This window comes from Notechis scutatus, chromosome 4 (assembly GCF_049901735.1).
Source record: "Notechis scutatus isolate UNSWTSFEM ecotype Mainland chromosome 4, rNotScu1.2, whole genome shotgun sequence".
Taxonomy (NCBI): domain Eukaryota; kingdom Metazoa; phylum Chordata; class Lepidosauria; order Squamata; family Elapidae; genus Notechis; species Notechis scutatus.
This window is the reverse complement of record NC_142012.1, coordinates 40,879,366-40,895,598: the sequence shown is the minus strand read 5'-3', so window position 1 is coordinate 40,895,598 and position 16,233 is coordinate 40,879,366. Positions and strand designations below refer to the sequence as shown.

The following is a 16,233-nucleotide window of genomic DNA, read 5'->3' as shown; positions in this document are numbered from 1 at the left end:
TTCCAGTAATGAAGCTCCCACAACTTCTGAAGGCAAGCTGTTCCATTGGTTGATTGCTATCACTGTCAGAAAGTGTCTCCTTTTTTCTAGGTTGAATCTTTCCTTGAGAGTTTCCATCCATTATTCCTTGTCTGGCTTCCGAGTGCTTTGGAAAATAGCTCTTTGTGGCAGCCCCTCAAATATTGGAAAACTGATATCATGTCTCCTGTGGTCCTTCTCTTCATTAGACTAGTCATGCCGAGTTTTTGCACTGTCCATCATATGTTTTAGCCCCCATCTTTGTTGCTCTTCTCTGCACTTTTTCTAGAGTCTCAACAATTTTTTTTATAGTGGGGAGACCAAACTGGATGCAGTATTCTAGGTGTGGTCTTACTAAGGCTTTATAGAGTAGTATTAATACCTTACTTTATCTTTATTGAATCCCTCTGTTAATGCAATTTAGGATTACATTGCCTGTCCACTAAGACTCCAAGATCCCTCTCATAGTTCACCCAGTCTATATGTATACTTTTGGTTTTTCTTGCATAAGAATCTTTTCTCTACATTGAATTTCTGTACAGATAATCCTGGTGAAATGAGTGTACTACTTGCAACTAGCACTTGTACATCTCAAGAATATTCCATCTATAATATTTTGTCATCTCTTCTTACATTCTATCAGGTTCATTTGCTAGCTATAACATTTTGGCATTTAAATATAACTTGCAAATTGTTCATTGGATTTTCTCTTGTAATCACAGATATCAGTATTGATGGTACATCTATATTCATATCAATACCCTTTGTTGTATCATATAATAACATGGTATTATATATTACAACATGGTAATATAATTTTATATGATAACATTTGCTGCAAATAATTCTGTTTCTCAGCAAATAACATAGTATCAGTTATAGATAAAAAGTATATTCACATCCATATCCCCAACCGACTAACTTGTGATATTATCACAAGTAAGTACATTTGCGTCTAAACATAACCAATATTGTAAACAACCAAGGGGATATTACACATTCGTACTTTTCTGCTCAATGTTGAACTGTTCATTAAGTACTTAATTTATTTTCATGGATGCTTTTCAGTACACATGCTACTTTTATCCCATTCACCAACTAATTTTCAACTCCAGATTCATGCAAAATTTCCATAAATTAAGTCTGTTTTATATTTATTTATTTTTAAATTGACAAACTTAAAAAAACTTTCTTCTTCACAGTAACACTTCCTCATTGCTTGCTGAACAGCAAAAACCCACTTGGCAAACTCCCTGCCTGACAAGAAAATCTATTACACTTCCAAAATTCTGATCACTATCGTCTCATGAACCCTGTCAGAAGAATTTTGCCAAAGGCCCTCCTAGGTGCAATGAACAAAGTAGAATTTTTGCATTCACTTTTGCTACCATTCCATTTGAATATTGAAACAATAATGGCATTCTTCCAGTTGTCAGGCATGCATGCAATTGTCACACTCATATCAAGATAACCACTCTATAAGCAAGCCACATCCATATTTGACATCCATATTTTAACATTTCTGCAGGTACATTTTAAGCCTTACTGTTTTAGCACTCTGGTACTATTTATAATTTCTTTAAATACATTCTTATTGGACAAAGCATTTATTACATTTGTTTCAATTTTTGACGTACCACCATCATTCTTACATTGATCTCTTAAAAGTGTTGGCTCCAGCATTTTACTCCTTTGGCTTTCATTCATTATTTTTATTCACGCTGTTGGAGGCTCACTGTTTAGCATTCTTACCGCTACTTATACCATATTTTTATATACTTCAAATTGCTCTCCACTTCCTTTCCTTCTGTTATTGGTCTTTATTCTCTTGGACTGTATTCTTTGCAACTAATCTTTATATGCCTTATATATTATCTACTCTTATTGCTATATATATGCCTTAATTTTTTATTCATTTTATTAATTCATATTATTTTACCACTTACCCTGTTTTTATTACAAGTTGCAAATTTCATATGTGATAACCATCATTAGAAGAGTTCATAGAGATTGACTTTCATGGCTTTGAGGGTTCTGTGCTATATCTTAGCAGTTCCTAACACTGCACTTTTATAGACAGAGAATTTTGATGTTGTTTCTGAGTTCTGCCAGCTTAGGAGTAGCAGCCCTGAGTGCTCCTATCATCAGTGGGGTCACTTTGGCCTTTAGGGATCATATCATTTCTATTTCCTAGTTCCTCCTTCAGACTATAGTTCTTCTTCAGCTTCTCTTTCTTCCTGATGTTGACGTAACTTGGCATCATTACATCTATTATCACCTCTGCCTTCTGGTCCTTGTCTAGTACTGCAATGTCAGGTTGATTGGCCAGTCCCTCTTTGTCTGTCGGTATCTAAGTCCACAGGATCTTAGCCCTGTTATTCTCCTGACCTTGGATAAAAGGATGGATGGATGGATGTGTGTGTGTGTGTGTGTGTGTGTGTGTGTGTAGATAAAAATACAGTAGAAATACTAGTGATATTGGCACATTTGAGCCAGTGTGCTACAAGTGCAACCAAAGCTTATTTTACAACAAGCATGCCAATGACAAATAGGATTTTTAATCTAAACACTATCGTGCAAGCCAACATATTGTTCCCCATTTCCCACTAACTAGGAAATAAATAAGAAATGTGCTCACAGAAATAATTTAAGTCTTCTCAAGGTCCTGTCCTGACAACATTTAAGAATCTGTCTTTGCAAGATGATGGGATGAATTCATTTTATGGATTCTTATTTGTAACAACATTTTATATGCTTCTTTTCGAATATATTAGTACATTAGAAATAAATCTCCAGACCAAATTAAATTTGCTATCTTATTCATGTGTGCACACGTATCACTTTAAATAGTAATGTAATCAAACAATAGGAGTATTTTGGTATAAAGGCATGGTCTTTGCTTATCGAGTATGGTAGAACTACCTTGCTGAAGCTACATAGATAATGATCTTGTCTGAGTCTCAATGGGACTTTTTCTGGCAATTCTGTTTTCCATAGAAGAAAGGAACATATATAAATAAAATAAAATAATTAGTACTAGCTGTAGTTTTCACCTGGCTGTCTTCATGCACAGATACATGTCTAACCGACAATACTGGATCACATCTACCTTTTGTTCTGATTGTATAATAACTTCTTTCTTAGCTATAGGTTTGTTACTTCAAGTTATGTTACCTATGTCTTGAGCTGGGCTGCTACATTAATTACAGTTTGATTCCCCCACTGTGCCATATATTAAAAAAGTAGCCTTAATATGTGTTTCAAACACAGTTGATTGTTGGCATTTTAAGACAGAAATGTGTGAACTACCTGAACAATTGGTTATTCTACAGATTCTAAACTTTGATCTAGTTCTTTGATTTAGCCCTGCAATTAAGAAGATTTGGTTCAAAGCAAAAGCTCATTGGTTGATGTTTTACACTGATGTGATAATGTTTACACAGATGTGCTTTGAAAGCTTGATTATGGAGGATTTTTTGGGTCCCACCACATGACAAGCTGTTGTTATTTGAAAGCTAAACTTATATAATATCTATCTGCAATTGTTTTCCAAAAAGTCTGCCAGCTTTCTCTCTCCCTTTCGAAGTGATTTATCTGATCATTGTGTTCACTGTTATTTTCATTTTGAGGTTTTAAATCCTTCCATAATAAATCACTTACTTTCAACGATTTTTTTAAATCACTCAGGTGCACATAGGGCAGTATTTAGGACTGCTGTGATGAAAAGGTGTTTCATTACTTGCTTTAAGCCACCTGCCAATTAATTAGCCCCAAACTCTCTCCAGCAAATAAAAGCAGAGCAGCCAAATCCATTTGATCTCTCAGATTTACATGGTGACACATGGAAGAAGACTTATAAAAAGAAAAACACCACTTTGTACTAGTTTATTGCTCTATAACTTTTTTTTCAGTTAGAAATTTAAACAAAAAGTTAAACCCATTGAGTAATTCTTTCCTTTCTGAATCATTTTCAGGGAGAATATTTATTTAGATAATATACTATTCATGATTGTGGAGAGAATACACAGCAGCATATTAATATAGTTGGAGTGTTGCATTCATGCAGTCAAGCAATGTGTTAGTCAATATGGTTCAATGAACTCAAGACTAACTGGATTAAATTAAATCTCAATAGACAAAATCATTGTTTTCTGTATTTTTTTAAATGAACCAGTAATAGCAATTCCCCTATCTTCCTACCTTAAAAATAATTGATAGTTATCTTCTAAATAAACTTGTATACAGCCTCATAATATGGTGTGCAATCTAACCTCTCTTTATTAAGTAGACTCTTCGTCCTACACCCGGGATGTCAAACTCCCAGCCCATGGGCTGGAACATCGTGCGCTGGCCATGCCCACACCAGGTTTAGCAAAGGGGGAAAAAGTCCTGATACGTCACATGACACTGCCGTGATGGTGCAAGTTTGACACCCCTGTCCTACACCATCAATTCCATTTGCTTATATGTAAGGCTAGAAACCTTATCAATTTCATCTTTTTAGTGGACAGTGCTTTCAAGTTCTACTGCTATCACAACCAAGATTCCTCATTTCTGTAATTTGATACTGGTAGTCCTCGACTTATGACCACAATTGAGCCCAAAATGTATGTTGCCAAGTGAAATATTTGTTAAGTGAGTTTTGCCCCATTTTTTGACTTTTCTTGCCAGAGTTGTTAAGTGAATGACTGCAGTTGTTAAGTTAGAAACCCAATTGTTAAGTGAATCTGGCTTCCCCATTGACTTTGCTTGTCAGAAGGTCACAAAAGTTGATCACATGATCCCAGGACACTGCAACCATCATAAATATGAATCAGTTGACAAGCATCTGAATGTTGATCACATGACCATGGGGAACCTGCAAGGGTTAAGTGTGAATAATGGTCATAAGACACTTTTTTCAGTACCATTGTAACTTTGGTCATTAAATGAATTGTTGTAAGTCGAGGACTACCTGTACATTGCTCTTCAACTTACAATATCTTCAAAGTGCATTGATATTTGAGTTAAAACAATTATCAGTTAAACAAATAATAAAAGAATAATAAGCAGCATTATCAGCACAGGGAAAAAATTCAACTAACATATAAAAGATATGACCAAACAATGGCTTTCAGTTTATGCCAAAATGTTGCCAAAGGCAGCAATTCAAAATACAGTTGCTTGGAAGTAAATCTAGTTATCTCAGTAGAACTTGTTTCTAAGTAGATGTATTCATAATCAGTTTTTATATTTTTGAAAACAACTACTTTTCAATATTAAACGTATATCTATATCTACTGTATATTTATCTATATCCCCTCTATTATTTTGTATTCCACTGATGTAGACATGGGGTTCTTGAATAAATAAAACACATTTAAAGGCTTTGGAGGCACAGAAAAGGAAAAGGGTTACAAAGAAGAAAGTTATAAGATGCAAGCGTCCAACTATGTGATTGATACCATAGAGGTCCCAGCAAGATATCAATTTGGAACTCAGAGAGACAGACACAGAGAGACAGAGATGGAAAGTATTTTGGAAGAGAAAGCTAGGTCAACATGATAGCTGCAGTTGTTGCACACCAATCAAAAGCAGAATTCTTTGATATTTTCCAATCATAAGCAAAATATTTTAGCTCCTGGAAGTAGCAATGAAAGAGGGCTATTAACAGCACAGTTCAAGCTTGTGAGCTTCACAAAGTAATCAAGTTGGCCACTCTGTGATGCTGAGTGCTGAATATAGCCCAATCTAACAAAAAATTTCTTGTTTCATAACCATCGCCACTGCCTATGCTTCCTTAAAAGAGACCAATACAGCGTTCTTCCCAGTGCAAAAAGAAATTTCACTGGAGTAACTTTTGCCAGGAATTTTGCCAATTGTGGAACAAAGACTGACACTTATTTCAGCCCCACTTGATAAATCATAATCACTTCCATCAAACTGCTGTTTGAGTTACTTAAACATGCATGTTAAAACATGATCTTTAAAAAAATATTCAGAATGTCTTTCCTCCTCCAGTGCTTGATTCTTCTTTCTTTCTCTCTTAGTCCATTAGAGCTCTTTCATGACATAATATCCAGCTAATGGTTACAGAGAATATCTTTAAAATCCAGAATGCACACAATATAGGTGCAAACTAACTGAGAAGTGCACGTTTTATATCGCCTCCCAAAATTCAGTAGAGATCTTCATATAAGAGAGGAAAGCATATTTTAGAAGCACAAACTATTTTCTCCCAATGTTTGCCATATTTCTAGTACTTTATGGGGGAAAATAGATCTTAGTCTAAATATATATCCCAGATGGAATACTACTGCTCAAGAATTATAGATAGTTGAAATGACATGGCAAATCCACATTTTCAAAGAAAAACTAGCAGTTTAAAGTTCTGATGAACGTATATTAGAAGATACTTCATTGGTTTGTTTATATTTAACACATCACACCAAAAGTGAAACTTAGACTGCAGTCCGATACTACTTACCTTGAAGTTAATCTCACTGAACTGAATTTCTAGGCAGATGTGCATATGAGGCTAGACTGGGAAGTAAAAAACACAATTCAAAAGGAGGCAAAGACAGACAGACCACTTCTGTGCTTTTAACCAAGAAAGCTTCCTGTTTTTGTGCATGAAGACAGCAAGAGTCAAGTTGAATTTGAAGAAGACTTTATCATTATCTTTTTGCCATGAAATGCAATGGGCTGGAGTCTTAATAATCAGCTCTTGAGCTTACTGAGACTTACCTCTAAATAAACAAGCTCAGAATTCCCCTTTAAGTAGCATGTATGCATTCAGCCCTGAGTCCCGAGGGATAAATGCAAAAACAAATAAACAACCACCAGCTTCTGCCTCTCCTCTTCACGTGGATGCAGAGTAAAGAAAATCGCACACCAATTATGTTGCATGGTAAGAGAAATGTGCATGTTCAGCTGAAGGAAGAGGAAACCAGCTTGCACTATTTCAGATCATATGTGATCATGCTGTTGTAGATGCTTATCCTGCTCTTCAACATGGGCTGAATGCCCGCCTCATACCTTTTCTAGAAAATTAGGATATGAGTTCAGCAAGGTTAGGTTTAGTCAAGGCTCCTCCCCGCTCCCAATAATAATAAGATAATGGTGAAAATTTAAGTTTTTTTTTTTTTTTTTGTCTGACTCAGTCTTGACTCTTGGTAACTATGTGGTCACATAGCTTTCTAGTCTTCCTAGGCTGAGAAAGAATCAAGGTCACTCAGCCGGATTGAAGCCTCAAGTAGGATCAGGTTTCTGTACTCTTCTCCTTCATCTGAAGCAAGAGGTCAAATCTGATCCATTAACATATTACAGCTCGTTAATGCTAGGTCCTTACTAAGATCGATGCCTACATTCATATTTGGTCCAGGAGCTACCTGAAATCTTAGTGACTGTTTTTTTTTTTTTTTTGCCAGCTTCCACATACATTGCAGAAAAGGGCAGAAATGTTTCCACTATCAACCAGCTTCCCAGCAGAGACCCAGATGCCAAAATAGACAAAGGAATATTATTTGTCCCTGATGAAAATGAAGACATTTATGGTTAGCCACAACTCACAGTGGTCCCCCCACCCCAATATCTTTTCTGATTTTTTCCTGCAGCCCCTTTCAAAGTCTTGAAAGCTTTCGAAGCATTCTTCAGTTTCTCTTCTGGTCTCTTTGCATTGCTCAGGTCTAATACTGTTTAAACACCCAAACAATGCCCAGAGGCTATTATTGGGCCTCTGTTAGACCAAGCAAAGAGAAACCTATCCTTAAGCGAAGGGGAAACCCCGACTGACTATGCCAATTCGCTTGGGAAAAAGAAAAAAATCCCGCCCCCCTTCTTTTTGGAGGGGAAGAAAACGAATAAGATAAAAGGCAAGGATAATACATGTAACACTTTTATGAGTGTTCTGAAAAACCGAGCAGCCGACCTGTTAGATCTTTTTGCTTTCTTCCCCCTCTCTCCCTCAACCCCCACCCCCATTCCCTCTTTTCATGTGTGTCTCAGCAGGCCTAACCCTCCGGTAACGCCCTTTCTCCTTCTTACCTTTCCCTGCACCTGTCCACGTAATACGCGGCAAGCTTCCAGGGTCCTCCCCCCCCCCACCTTTGCCAAACGGGGCTCCTGCTGCTGCTCGCGATTCATCCGCGGCGAGAAGCTTCAACATCAAAAGGGAACTTGGCGGAGAGGAACGAGCGACGGCATCCCTTTTCGCATCGTCGACAACAACCCGGGTTGGGTGGTGGGGAGAGGGAGGGAGAGGCGTGTTTCCAAGGCTAAATTGGAAGCCGATGAGGCGCGCGCGAGAGGAGGAGGAGGGAAAGAGGGAGGGAGGCCGGGGCACCTTCGGAAGTCCCCTTCGTCAGGAGGGAAAAGGTGTGAGGAGGGGAAAAGCAGCTCGGTTTAAGATTTCAAACGCCTCAGTTTCCCGGCGCGCTTCAGCTTCAGTGCTATTAGCATAGGTCAGGGGGGAAAACCTGCCCCGCGCGTATATATAGCGAGAGATTTCCCCCACGCGCGCTGTTGTGGCACTTTCGAGCGGCCTCGCTTGGATCGCGGCGGTTTCCCCAAAGACAGCCCGAGCCGGTGGCGCTACCAGCGGGGCAGCAGCGGCAAATTGGGCATCGCCGGCCGTCCCACCTGCAGCGGCTGTCGATGTTGAGGCCAAGCCCAGCCCAGCCTCCCCACCAGCCCCATGTCCGGGGAGAGGACAGATTCTCGGGACAGGCAGTTGCTCTCTTGACGCCAAGTCCGCCTTGCCTGCCAGACCCCTTCCCTCGCCGGCTCTGAGCCCCGAGATCGGACTCTGCAAGGGACGCCCTCTCGCTCTCGCTGCTCCTCTCCTGCCCTCTCCCTCTCCAGTCTCGGCAGCCCTCCGGTTGGGCTTCTCCATGGCCCCCTTAGCCGAAGTGGGGGGTTTCTTAAGTGGCCTGGAGGGGATGAGCCAGCAGGTGGGCTCCCATTTCCTTCTGCCTCCTGCCGGGGAGAGGCCGCCCCTGCTAGGGGACCGCCTGACCCAAGCGGAGGGGGGATCCCGAGCGGGCGTCGCGGCTGGGGCCACGGATATAGCCCACCTGCAGGGCATCCTACGCCGAAGACAGCTGTATTGCAGGACTGGCTTCCACCTGCAGATCCTGCCCGACGGCAGCGTTCAAGGCACTAGGCAGGACCACAGCCTCTTCGGTAAGGCCCCCTCTTTCCTCCCTCCCTCCTCCCTTCCTCTCTTCCTTCCTTCCTCCCTTCCTTCTTCCTTCCACCTGCTCTCTTCTGCAGCTTCTTCCCTTGTGACGGAAGCATCCTATAGCAACAGATGGTATAGCAACGGATCTCAGGCAGTGGATGATTAAAAACACACCTGCTTGCAGGAGCAGCATCTTGATCTGGGTTAACATTGTTGCAGAGGGCTAAGAGCTAAGCGGAATGTTGGGGACAGCAGCTTCTCCCATACACCAAACAGGCAGGAGGTAGAGAGATCAGCTTAGAAAAAGAAAGTGCCAACCTGTTTGCAATGCCCTATTTCAAATAATACAATCAACAAACTGGTGGAAAAGGCCCTGGATATGTGTCTTTGAGCATGAACAGAGCGCCTTTTCAACATCCCTATGGACTACTTAACACACAATGCCTTACAGGACTGTGGGAAATCCTTCCATGTAGGTAATGATGCTTGGAATTATATACAGGCTGTCCCATGCAGCAAGTGCCTAAACTATTTCCTGTGTCGCTTGACAACCGTAACTGACAAGCATAGCATCCATGTAATCAGCTCCTAAGACACTTAATGCATCAGTGTACAGAGATAGCATTTTATTCGTCATAAGGAAGAGTTTCCCATGTGGGAAATATGACATTATTTGATGTAAACAATGGTTTCTTAATCAAAGGATACTAATATCAGGACTTTTCATTTTCAAAATCAGGCTCTAAGGTGTATAAGTCATGTGTGCTAAAAGCAACCTATGAGTCTATATACATGCAGAACTATTACAGGTATAATTGTAATCCATATAAACTCAGATGCATTGCTCTGACAGAGAGCTTATATACTTGTGTGCTGGGTTCAGTCTTTCTAACTTTTACAGTACTTTTTTTTAAAAAAAATTAATTGCATGTTTTGCTATATATAGTTGTTTACAATGCACTTCTGTCTCTTTGCATGGGTATTAGTCCTTTGGTATTCCAGTGGGAATTGTGCATAAGGAAATGCATGCAGGATTCCACCAGAACATGCAACTGAATTTAGCACAGTCTGCATAGAAGACAGAAAACATCACATGTCCAAAGATAGAGTATATGACTCAGTGAGTCCAATGTAAAGCAGGTGCAAGATTGTATATGCTGCAAGTACCTTTCTGATACCATAGTGTCCAAGATCTAACTAAATCTCTGCAATATATTGGACTAGTTTACTCAGGATTTTATTTATGAAATACAAGGGATTTAAATACTGACTGAAAGAGGTTGATAGATGCATAAGGGAGGACAAACAAATGAGTAATGAAGAGAAAGTCTTCTCTAAAGAAACCTACTACTCCTTAGTGGTTGGTCCATAAATATTTACAAAATATATTATTACTAGTATTAAGTGCAGTTGATAATTCTCTCTACTTCTAACAATCTGCTCTAAGAGATCTTAACTGATAGACAGGAGTTTTGTTTCAACTCAAGTTCAACCAAAAATTATGTGCAGAAGGGAACCTTCTTAGAGCATGTAAACATGTAGTAATTGCAAAAGAAAAAAGAAAAATGTTTGAGATTGAGATCAAACATTCTTGGGGCTTCTTTATTCTATCAGTATTCTCAGTAGTTTTGACTGATGTGGTTTCTTTGTTGGTTAAATCACCTGCTTATTATGATTTGGGGAGGAAAAACTTGTCTTTGAAAATGATATCAGAAAGACAGAATACCTCCCATATCTTTCAATGGAACTTTGAATATCGGGAACTCCAAAATCTCTGATGATTTCTTGGCAGTGAAAAGATGCAGTATGCAATCTTTATAAAATACTAAATATCTGATCTTTGCAAAAGATTTGGCTGCCTTGAAACAGCAGCAAGACACTCCGTCTCAAACATTTTTTCAATTAAACTCCAAAGGCTGATTATAAGAAAAAATAATTAGCTTACCTTAGAGAGAAAATAATTCAGAAAATAGAACATTGTTGAAAAACATAAGCGTTCAAAACCCTAGCTAAAGCACATGGCATTATTTCAAAGGAAAATATGTATACATGTATATATATATATGTGTGTGTATTTGTTTTCTGAGTGTATATATGTGTGTATATATATGTGTGTGTATATATATATATATATATATATATATATATATATATATATATATATAATCAGCTATCAAACGCTTTTCTTTATAACAATCCAAATATTTGAACACTGTTATTATTTAACACAGAATGGCACAACCAATAACGTTGCATTGTAACTCCTGTGTATTGCAGCTGGAGAGATTTAAGGACAACTCAACACTTTCACTGAAAACAATAAGATGTTAACAAGATGTCAACACCAATATATATCACAGTATTATAGTACTTTGAAGAGTACTTCGATAACCCCATTCTGTATACTGTAGAATCAATCAACTTAGAATTAATCACATATTTAATTGAGCATCTATTTCTATTTAAAACAAAAGGCTTTTCTGCACCGAACATAATTAGCCTTAAACATATTTTTCCCCTTTTCTCAATGCAGGTATTCTTGAATTCATCAGTGTGGCCGTGGGATTAGTCAGTATTCGAGGAGTGGACAGTGGCCTTTACCTTGGAATGAATGAGAAAGGAGAGCTTTATGGCTCTGTAAGTATTATTGCCATATCATCCAGCTCATGTTACAGACTCACATTAGCAGTAAGCTCTATAATCTCTGGGAATTTTGTCACTGGTAACAATACAAGAGGGATCGCAGCCTTGAAGTGGCCATTTAGTGTAAGAAAAAAGGTACTCAGTGGATTAATACAAAGTGAGAACTATCTGGAATAAATTGCACCACTACAGGGTCATGTTAACTTAAGATGTTATGTGAATCATTTGAAATTTACCTGAGTTTCATCAATGCAAAGACAATAGGAAGCTGCCTTATAGAGTTATACCATTTAGAGTTGGGTCCATTTAGCTCAAAACCATCCTCCCATTTTAAACTGTCTGGGTACAGAAGGATTGGGGGGGGGGGTAGAGGTTTCTATACTTTTGTACCTGATTATTTAACTCAGTTCCAGGAAAAATAGTTTTCTGTTTGCATCTTTACGTGTTTATGAGAGTTTTCCAAAACCTGGTTGTCAAAATTAGGTGCAATTTTCAACTAGTCTGAGATGGGAAACAAAAGCAAATATAAGTAGCTCTCGACTTATGACAGTTTGTTTAGTGACTGTTCAAAGTTACAATGGTACTGAAAAAAGTGACTTATGACTATGGTGATGTGATCAAAGTTCAGATAAGCAAAGTCAATGGGGAAACCATGTAGGAACATTTAAAGACATACAAAATGAATATTAGCTTTTTCTTTCTTTTCATAAACAAAACTTTGGGTTGTTTTTATAGTTCTTTTATAGTTCTTTCTTTGCAGTACTTCCTCGAATGCCAAAATGGCCAAACACTGGCCTTTAATCACTTGATCATTCCAGGTAGTGGTGCAAAGAAGAAACAGCATTTACAAAAATCCTATTATCTTATAGAGAATATTTGACATGAAAAGACAATACCAATATAAGGCAGTGCTCAATTTACAACCATATGTTCAGTGACCATTCGAAGTTACAATGGCACTAAAAATTACTTATGACAGTTTTTCACACTTATGACCATTGCAGTATTCTCATGGTCATGTGATCAAAATTCAGAGACTTGGTAACTGACTCATAGTTATGACAGTTGCAGTGTCCTGGGATTATATGATCATCTTTTGACAAGCAAAGTCAATGAGGAAGTCAGATTTTCTTAACAACCATATTACTAACTTAACATGCATTGATGTTAATCATGTAGTAATCAACTGCCCTGCTTCACTTAACAGTTGCCTCACTTAGTAACAGAATTTTGGAGCTCATTGTGGTCATAAGTTGAGGATTACCTGAAGACAGCTGAAAATCAGCACAACTGTGGCATTCAGAGGCAAAATCATTGCCCACATTACCTTTTAATAAAGGAATGCATTTGCCACTCAACAACATCTGCAGGAAAAGCATGTTCTCCCCTGAATTATTCCACTTCCTAAAATGGCAGACAAATTCTGCTAATTATTGCTTTAATTCCTGCAGCATTATATCCAATATGGGATGTGCGTATTATTCTATACAAGAGGAGACAACATGGTTCTATCTAACTGAGGTAGCGTGCCCTGTCAATTCAAAGTAATGTGAGAAGCCAGGAGTGTGCAGGATATGTTAAAAAAAAAAAAAGTCAGAATGGGGGCCATGATGGTGTGAATGAAATTCTGCCTGTTTTTGAGGTGGAGATGCCTAAAAATATAGGTGAAGCTTCAGTCACACCAAGGAGCTGCCATCTTGATTTTTTTGAAGTCAATATTCCTGCTACAAGTTGCTGTAATACTCAGAGATTTCCCAGAAGGGAGGTAGAAATTCCTTAGCAAAGAGAGGCTAGTATAACCCTAGGATAACAGATGTAATTAGTGACTTAGATGTGAATTTGGAAAGGGGAGACCCAAATTGAAGGCCTCGTTGAATAACTTTGGGCCCATCTTCCTTCACAGGATCATTGTTGTGGAAATAAAATTAAAAGAGTTTCCCAAGTAAGCTTCCTTCTCACAGAAAAGGCAGGTTTGAGATGCAGTTGTAAAACAAAACAAAAGGAGAGAATAAAATGTGCAGTTTGCTCTAGTGCAGGGGTGTCAAACTCAATTTCATTGAGGGCCGCATTAGGGTTGTGTTTGATCTTGGGGGTGTGGGTATGTGTGGCCAGGGTGGGCATGGCCAGCATGATGTCACTTGCGTCAGGGGCCCAAGTGCTCTGCCAATGAAAACGGGCTCCTGAGTTCCATTTTCAGCTGTGATGGCCTCTTGCAACCCTTTCCCAGCAAAAATGGAGCTTGGAGGGGGCCACACCTGGCCCTTGCAAGCTCTGTTTTTGGCTGGAACAGCCTCCTGCAACCCTCTGCCAGTGAAAACAGAGCTAATGTGGGCCATGTGCAATCCATTTTTGCTGGCAAAGGTACTGTGGGCCAGTCCTTTGGTATTTCCAGGGTGGTCAGATCTAAACATCCTGCAGGCCGGATCTGGCACCTGGGCCTTGAGTTTAACACCCCTGTTCTAGTGCATCAAATAACCTGAAACAAAGCTTGTTTTGGGAAGTATTATGTGCATATTAAAATGTTGTAGATTTTAAGGGTCCAAATAATTAGTGATGATAGGGGGAAAAGGGAACATGAGCATTACTAGTTCAAAAGACTAAAAGGTGTCCATATTTGTATGTCTGCTAATATTTCGGTGTAAGCATCAGCTTATAAAGCAAGTTGTGACCTAGGTTCATAGATTTTTGCTTGTGGGAATGAAAAAGGAAGCAGAAAGAGAAGATATTATGCAGTAAAACAAATGGAGAAATGTAGGAGTTGTTGTACAGGCAGCCAGAGCTTTAAGACAGGCTGTATTCCTTACCAATAAAAAAAATCCTCCGCAGAATAAAATAATTTATTAAAACAATATCTTTATTTGTAAATAGAATTTAAATTTAAAATAAAATTTTAAATAAAACTGTGAAAAATATCACACCACAAAGGAACACAGTTCTTGAGGTAATAACATAGGATTAGCTCCATCCGCTCTTATCACCATGTCTGTATATTTTGGTTGAAGAGACTTCTCTTTTTTTTACCCTGTAGGAAAAGCTCACTCCTGAATGTGTCTTCAAAGAACAGTTTGAAGAGAACTGGTATAATACCTACTCCTCCAATGTGTACAAACATGGAGATTCAGGCCGGAGGTACTTTGTGGCACTTAACAAAGATGGCAGTCCCAGAGATGGGGCAAGGTCCAAAAGACATCAGAAATTCACCCATTTCTTGCCTAGACCAGTGGATCCCGAAAGAGTGCCTGAGCTCTACAAGGACCTGTTAGCAATCAGTTGAAGTCAACCACAGGGAAAAACAGCATCTTGGCCTCCACAGTCCCAAAAGCAAGAGAAACTTCTAAATGTTGAAAATTATTGAGATCTAGGAAGCAGGCATCAGTGAAGCTGTTTAGTGGTAGACAAGCCTTCATGCCTAATCTCTGGATTTAGGAGAATGGATATTAAAGTCTAGATGACCAGCCTCTTTTAGGTTCGCTCATTCTGTGTTACCAGTAGTCAAGAAGATGTTTTAACTGGACTTAACAAAACTGCTCTGGATCCTGTACTTGGAGCATAAATAATTACCTAAAGTGAATGGGAATTGGCTGTAGATAACTAGGAAAAAATGGCTAGTTAACATCATTGATAACCACATGGATGGTTAATATGGAGCTTTATGAAGACTGTGGTAATTGGGCAGCAAAATCTGGATTTATTTTTCCCTTCAGGATGGACCTAATTTATATATTTTCAGAGTGCATATATTTATTTTAAATATTTATTTATTACAGAGTTTATTTTTATTGGTCTATGAAGAGAGTTGAACCCTATACTACAATAAAAATCATTTACATTTTACAGTGCCAATATTTACTCCCAAAGTAGTATCATTGTGCAAAAAGGGAACATTGCTACCCCAGATGGTACAAAGGGAGCAGCATCTCTTAAAGGTTACTGTTTTACAAGCTAAGAGATTGGTGTTTTGTTTTATGCATACACTGTTTCCTGTTGAATGGTCTTGTGTCGAAAGAGATGTTGACTGCCTTAGGAACTATGGGACTACTACCTATATTTGTACTGAATTTAAGATGCACATTTAAATGGAATTAAAGGTATACTTCTATTTGTTTGTTTCACTATTGTTCTTTAAGGAGCTAGTCCAGCAGAGTCATTACTTTGTGAGAAGAAAGAATCTGGGAAAGGTTTTGTGCTTAAGGTGTTGAATTAGTTCCAGAGAGACTTAGCTTCATGGCCATTTTCAGCTGTGAAAGCTCTGTAAGTGACTTTGGGCCAGTCACTTCTTCTCAGCACAGTTTCTCTCACAGAAAAATGCCTGTGGGAATAAAATGAAGGAGATCCCCATGTAAATGGTTTTGAGCTCCTGGAAGAAAAGCAGAATATAAATTGAATATATTTTGAGGTTCATATTTTGCATC

General features: G+C 38.7%; 2 protein-coding genes and 1 long non-coding RNA gene across 4 annotated transcripts in view; 1 reads left to right on the top strand and 2 right to left on the bottom strand.

Annotated features, from left to right (window-relative positions):
- Positions 1-8,229, bottom strand: part of MICU3 (mitochondrial calcium uptake 3) — a 69,949-nt gene extending 61,720 nt beyond the window's left edge. The window contains exon 1 of one of the 2 annotated variants that reach the window (XM_087963198.1): positions 8,044-8,229. In XM_087963198.1, the coding sequence (XP_087819324.1) occupies positions 8,044-8,142 (99 nt within the window). In that variant the 5' untranslated portion in view covers positions 8,143-8,229. Of the gene's footprint in view, positions 1-6,744; positions 7,132-8,043 lie in introns of those variants that run through there. The other variant, XM_087963199.1, reaches the window with a different exon arrangement.
- Positions 4,191-6,738, bottom strand: LOC148130713 (uncharacterized). The gene is made up of 2 exons (XR_015749244.1): positions 6,485-6,738; positions 4,191-6,186 (listed from the first exon to the last, which is right to left on the bottom strand). It is a non-coding gene; the product is annotated as an uncharacterized LOC148130713 (long non-coding RNA).
- A 518-nt stretch (positions 8,230-8,747) lies between the features above and the next one.
- FGF20 (fibroblast growth factor 20) lies at positions 8,748-16,006 on the top strand. Its single transcript, XM_026666979.2, has 3 exons — positions 8,748-9,180; positions 11,712-11,815; positions 14,850-16,006. Exons 1-3 carry the CDS (start codon positions 8,889-8,891, stop codon positions 15,093-15,095), a joined length of 642 nt encoding a protein of 213 aa, XP_026522764.1. The 5' UTR covers positions 8,748-8,888; the 3' UTR covers positions 15,096-16,006.
- The last annotated feature ends 227 nt before the right edge of the window (positions 16,007-16,233 follow it).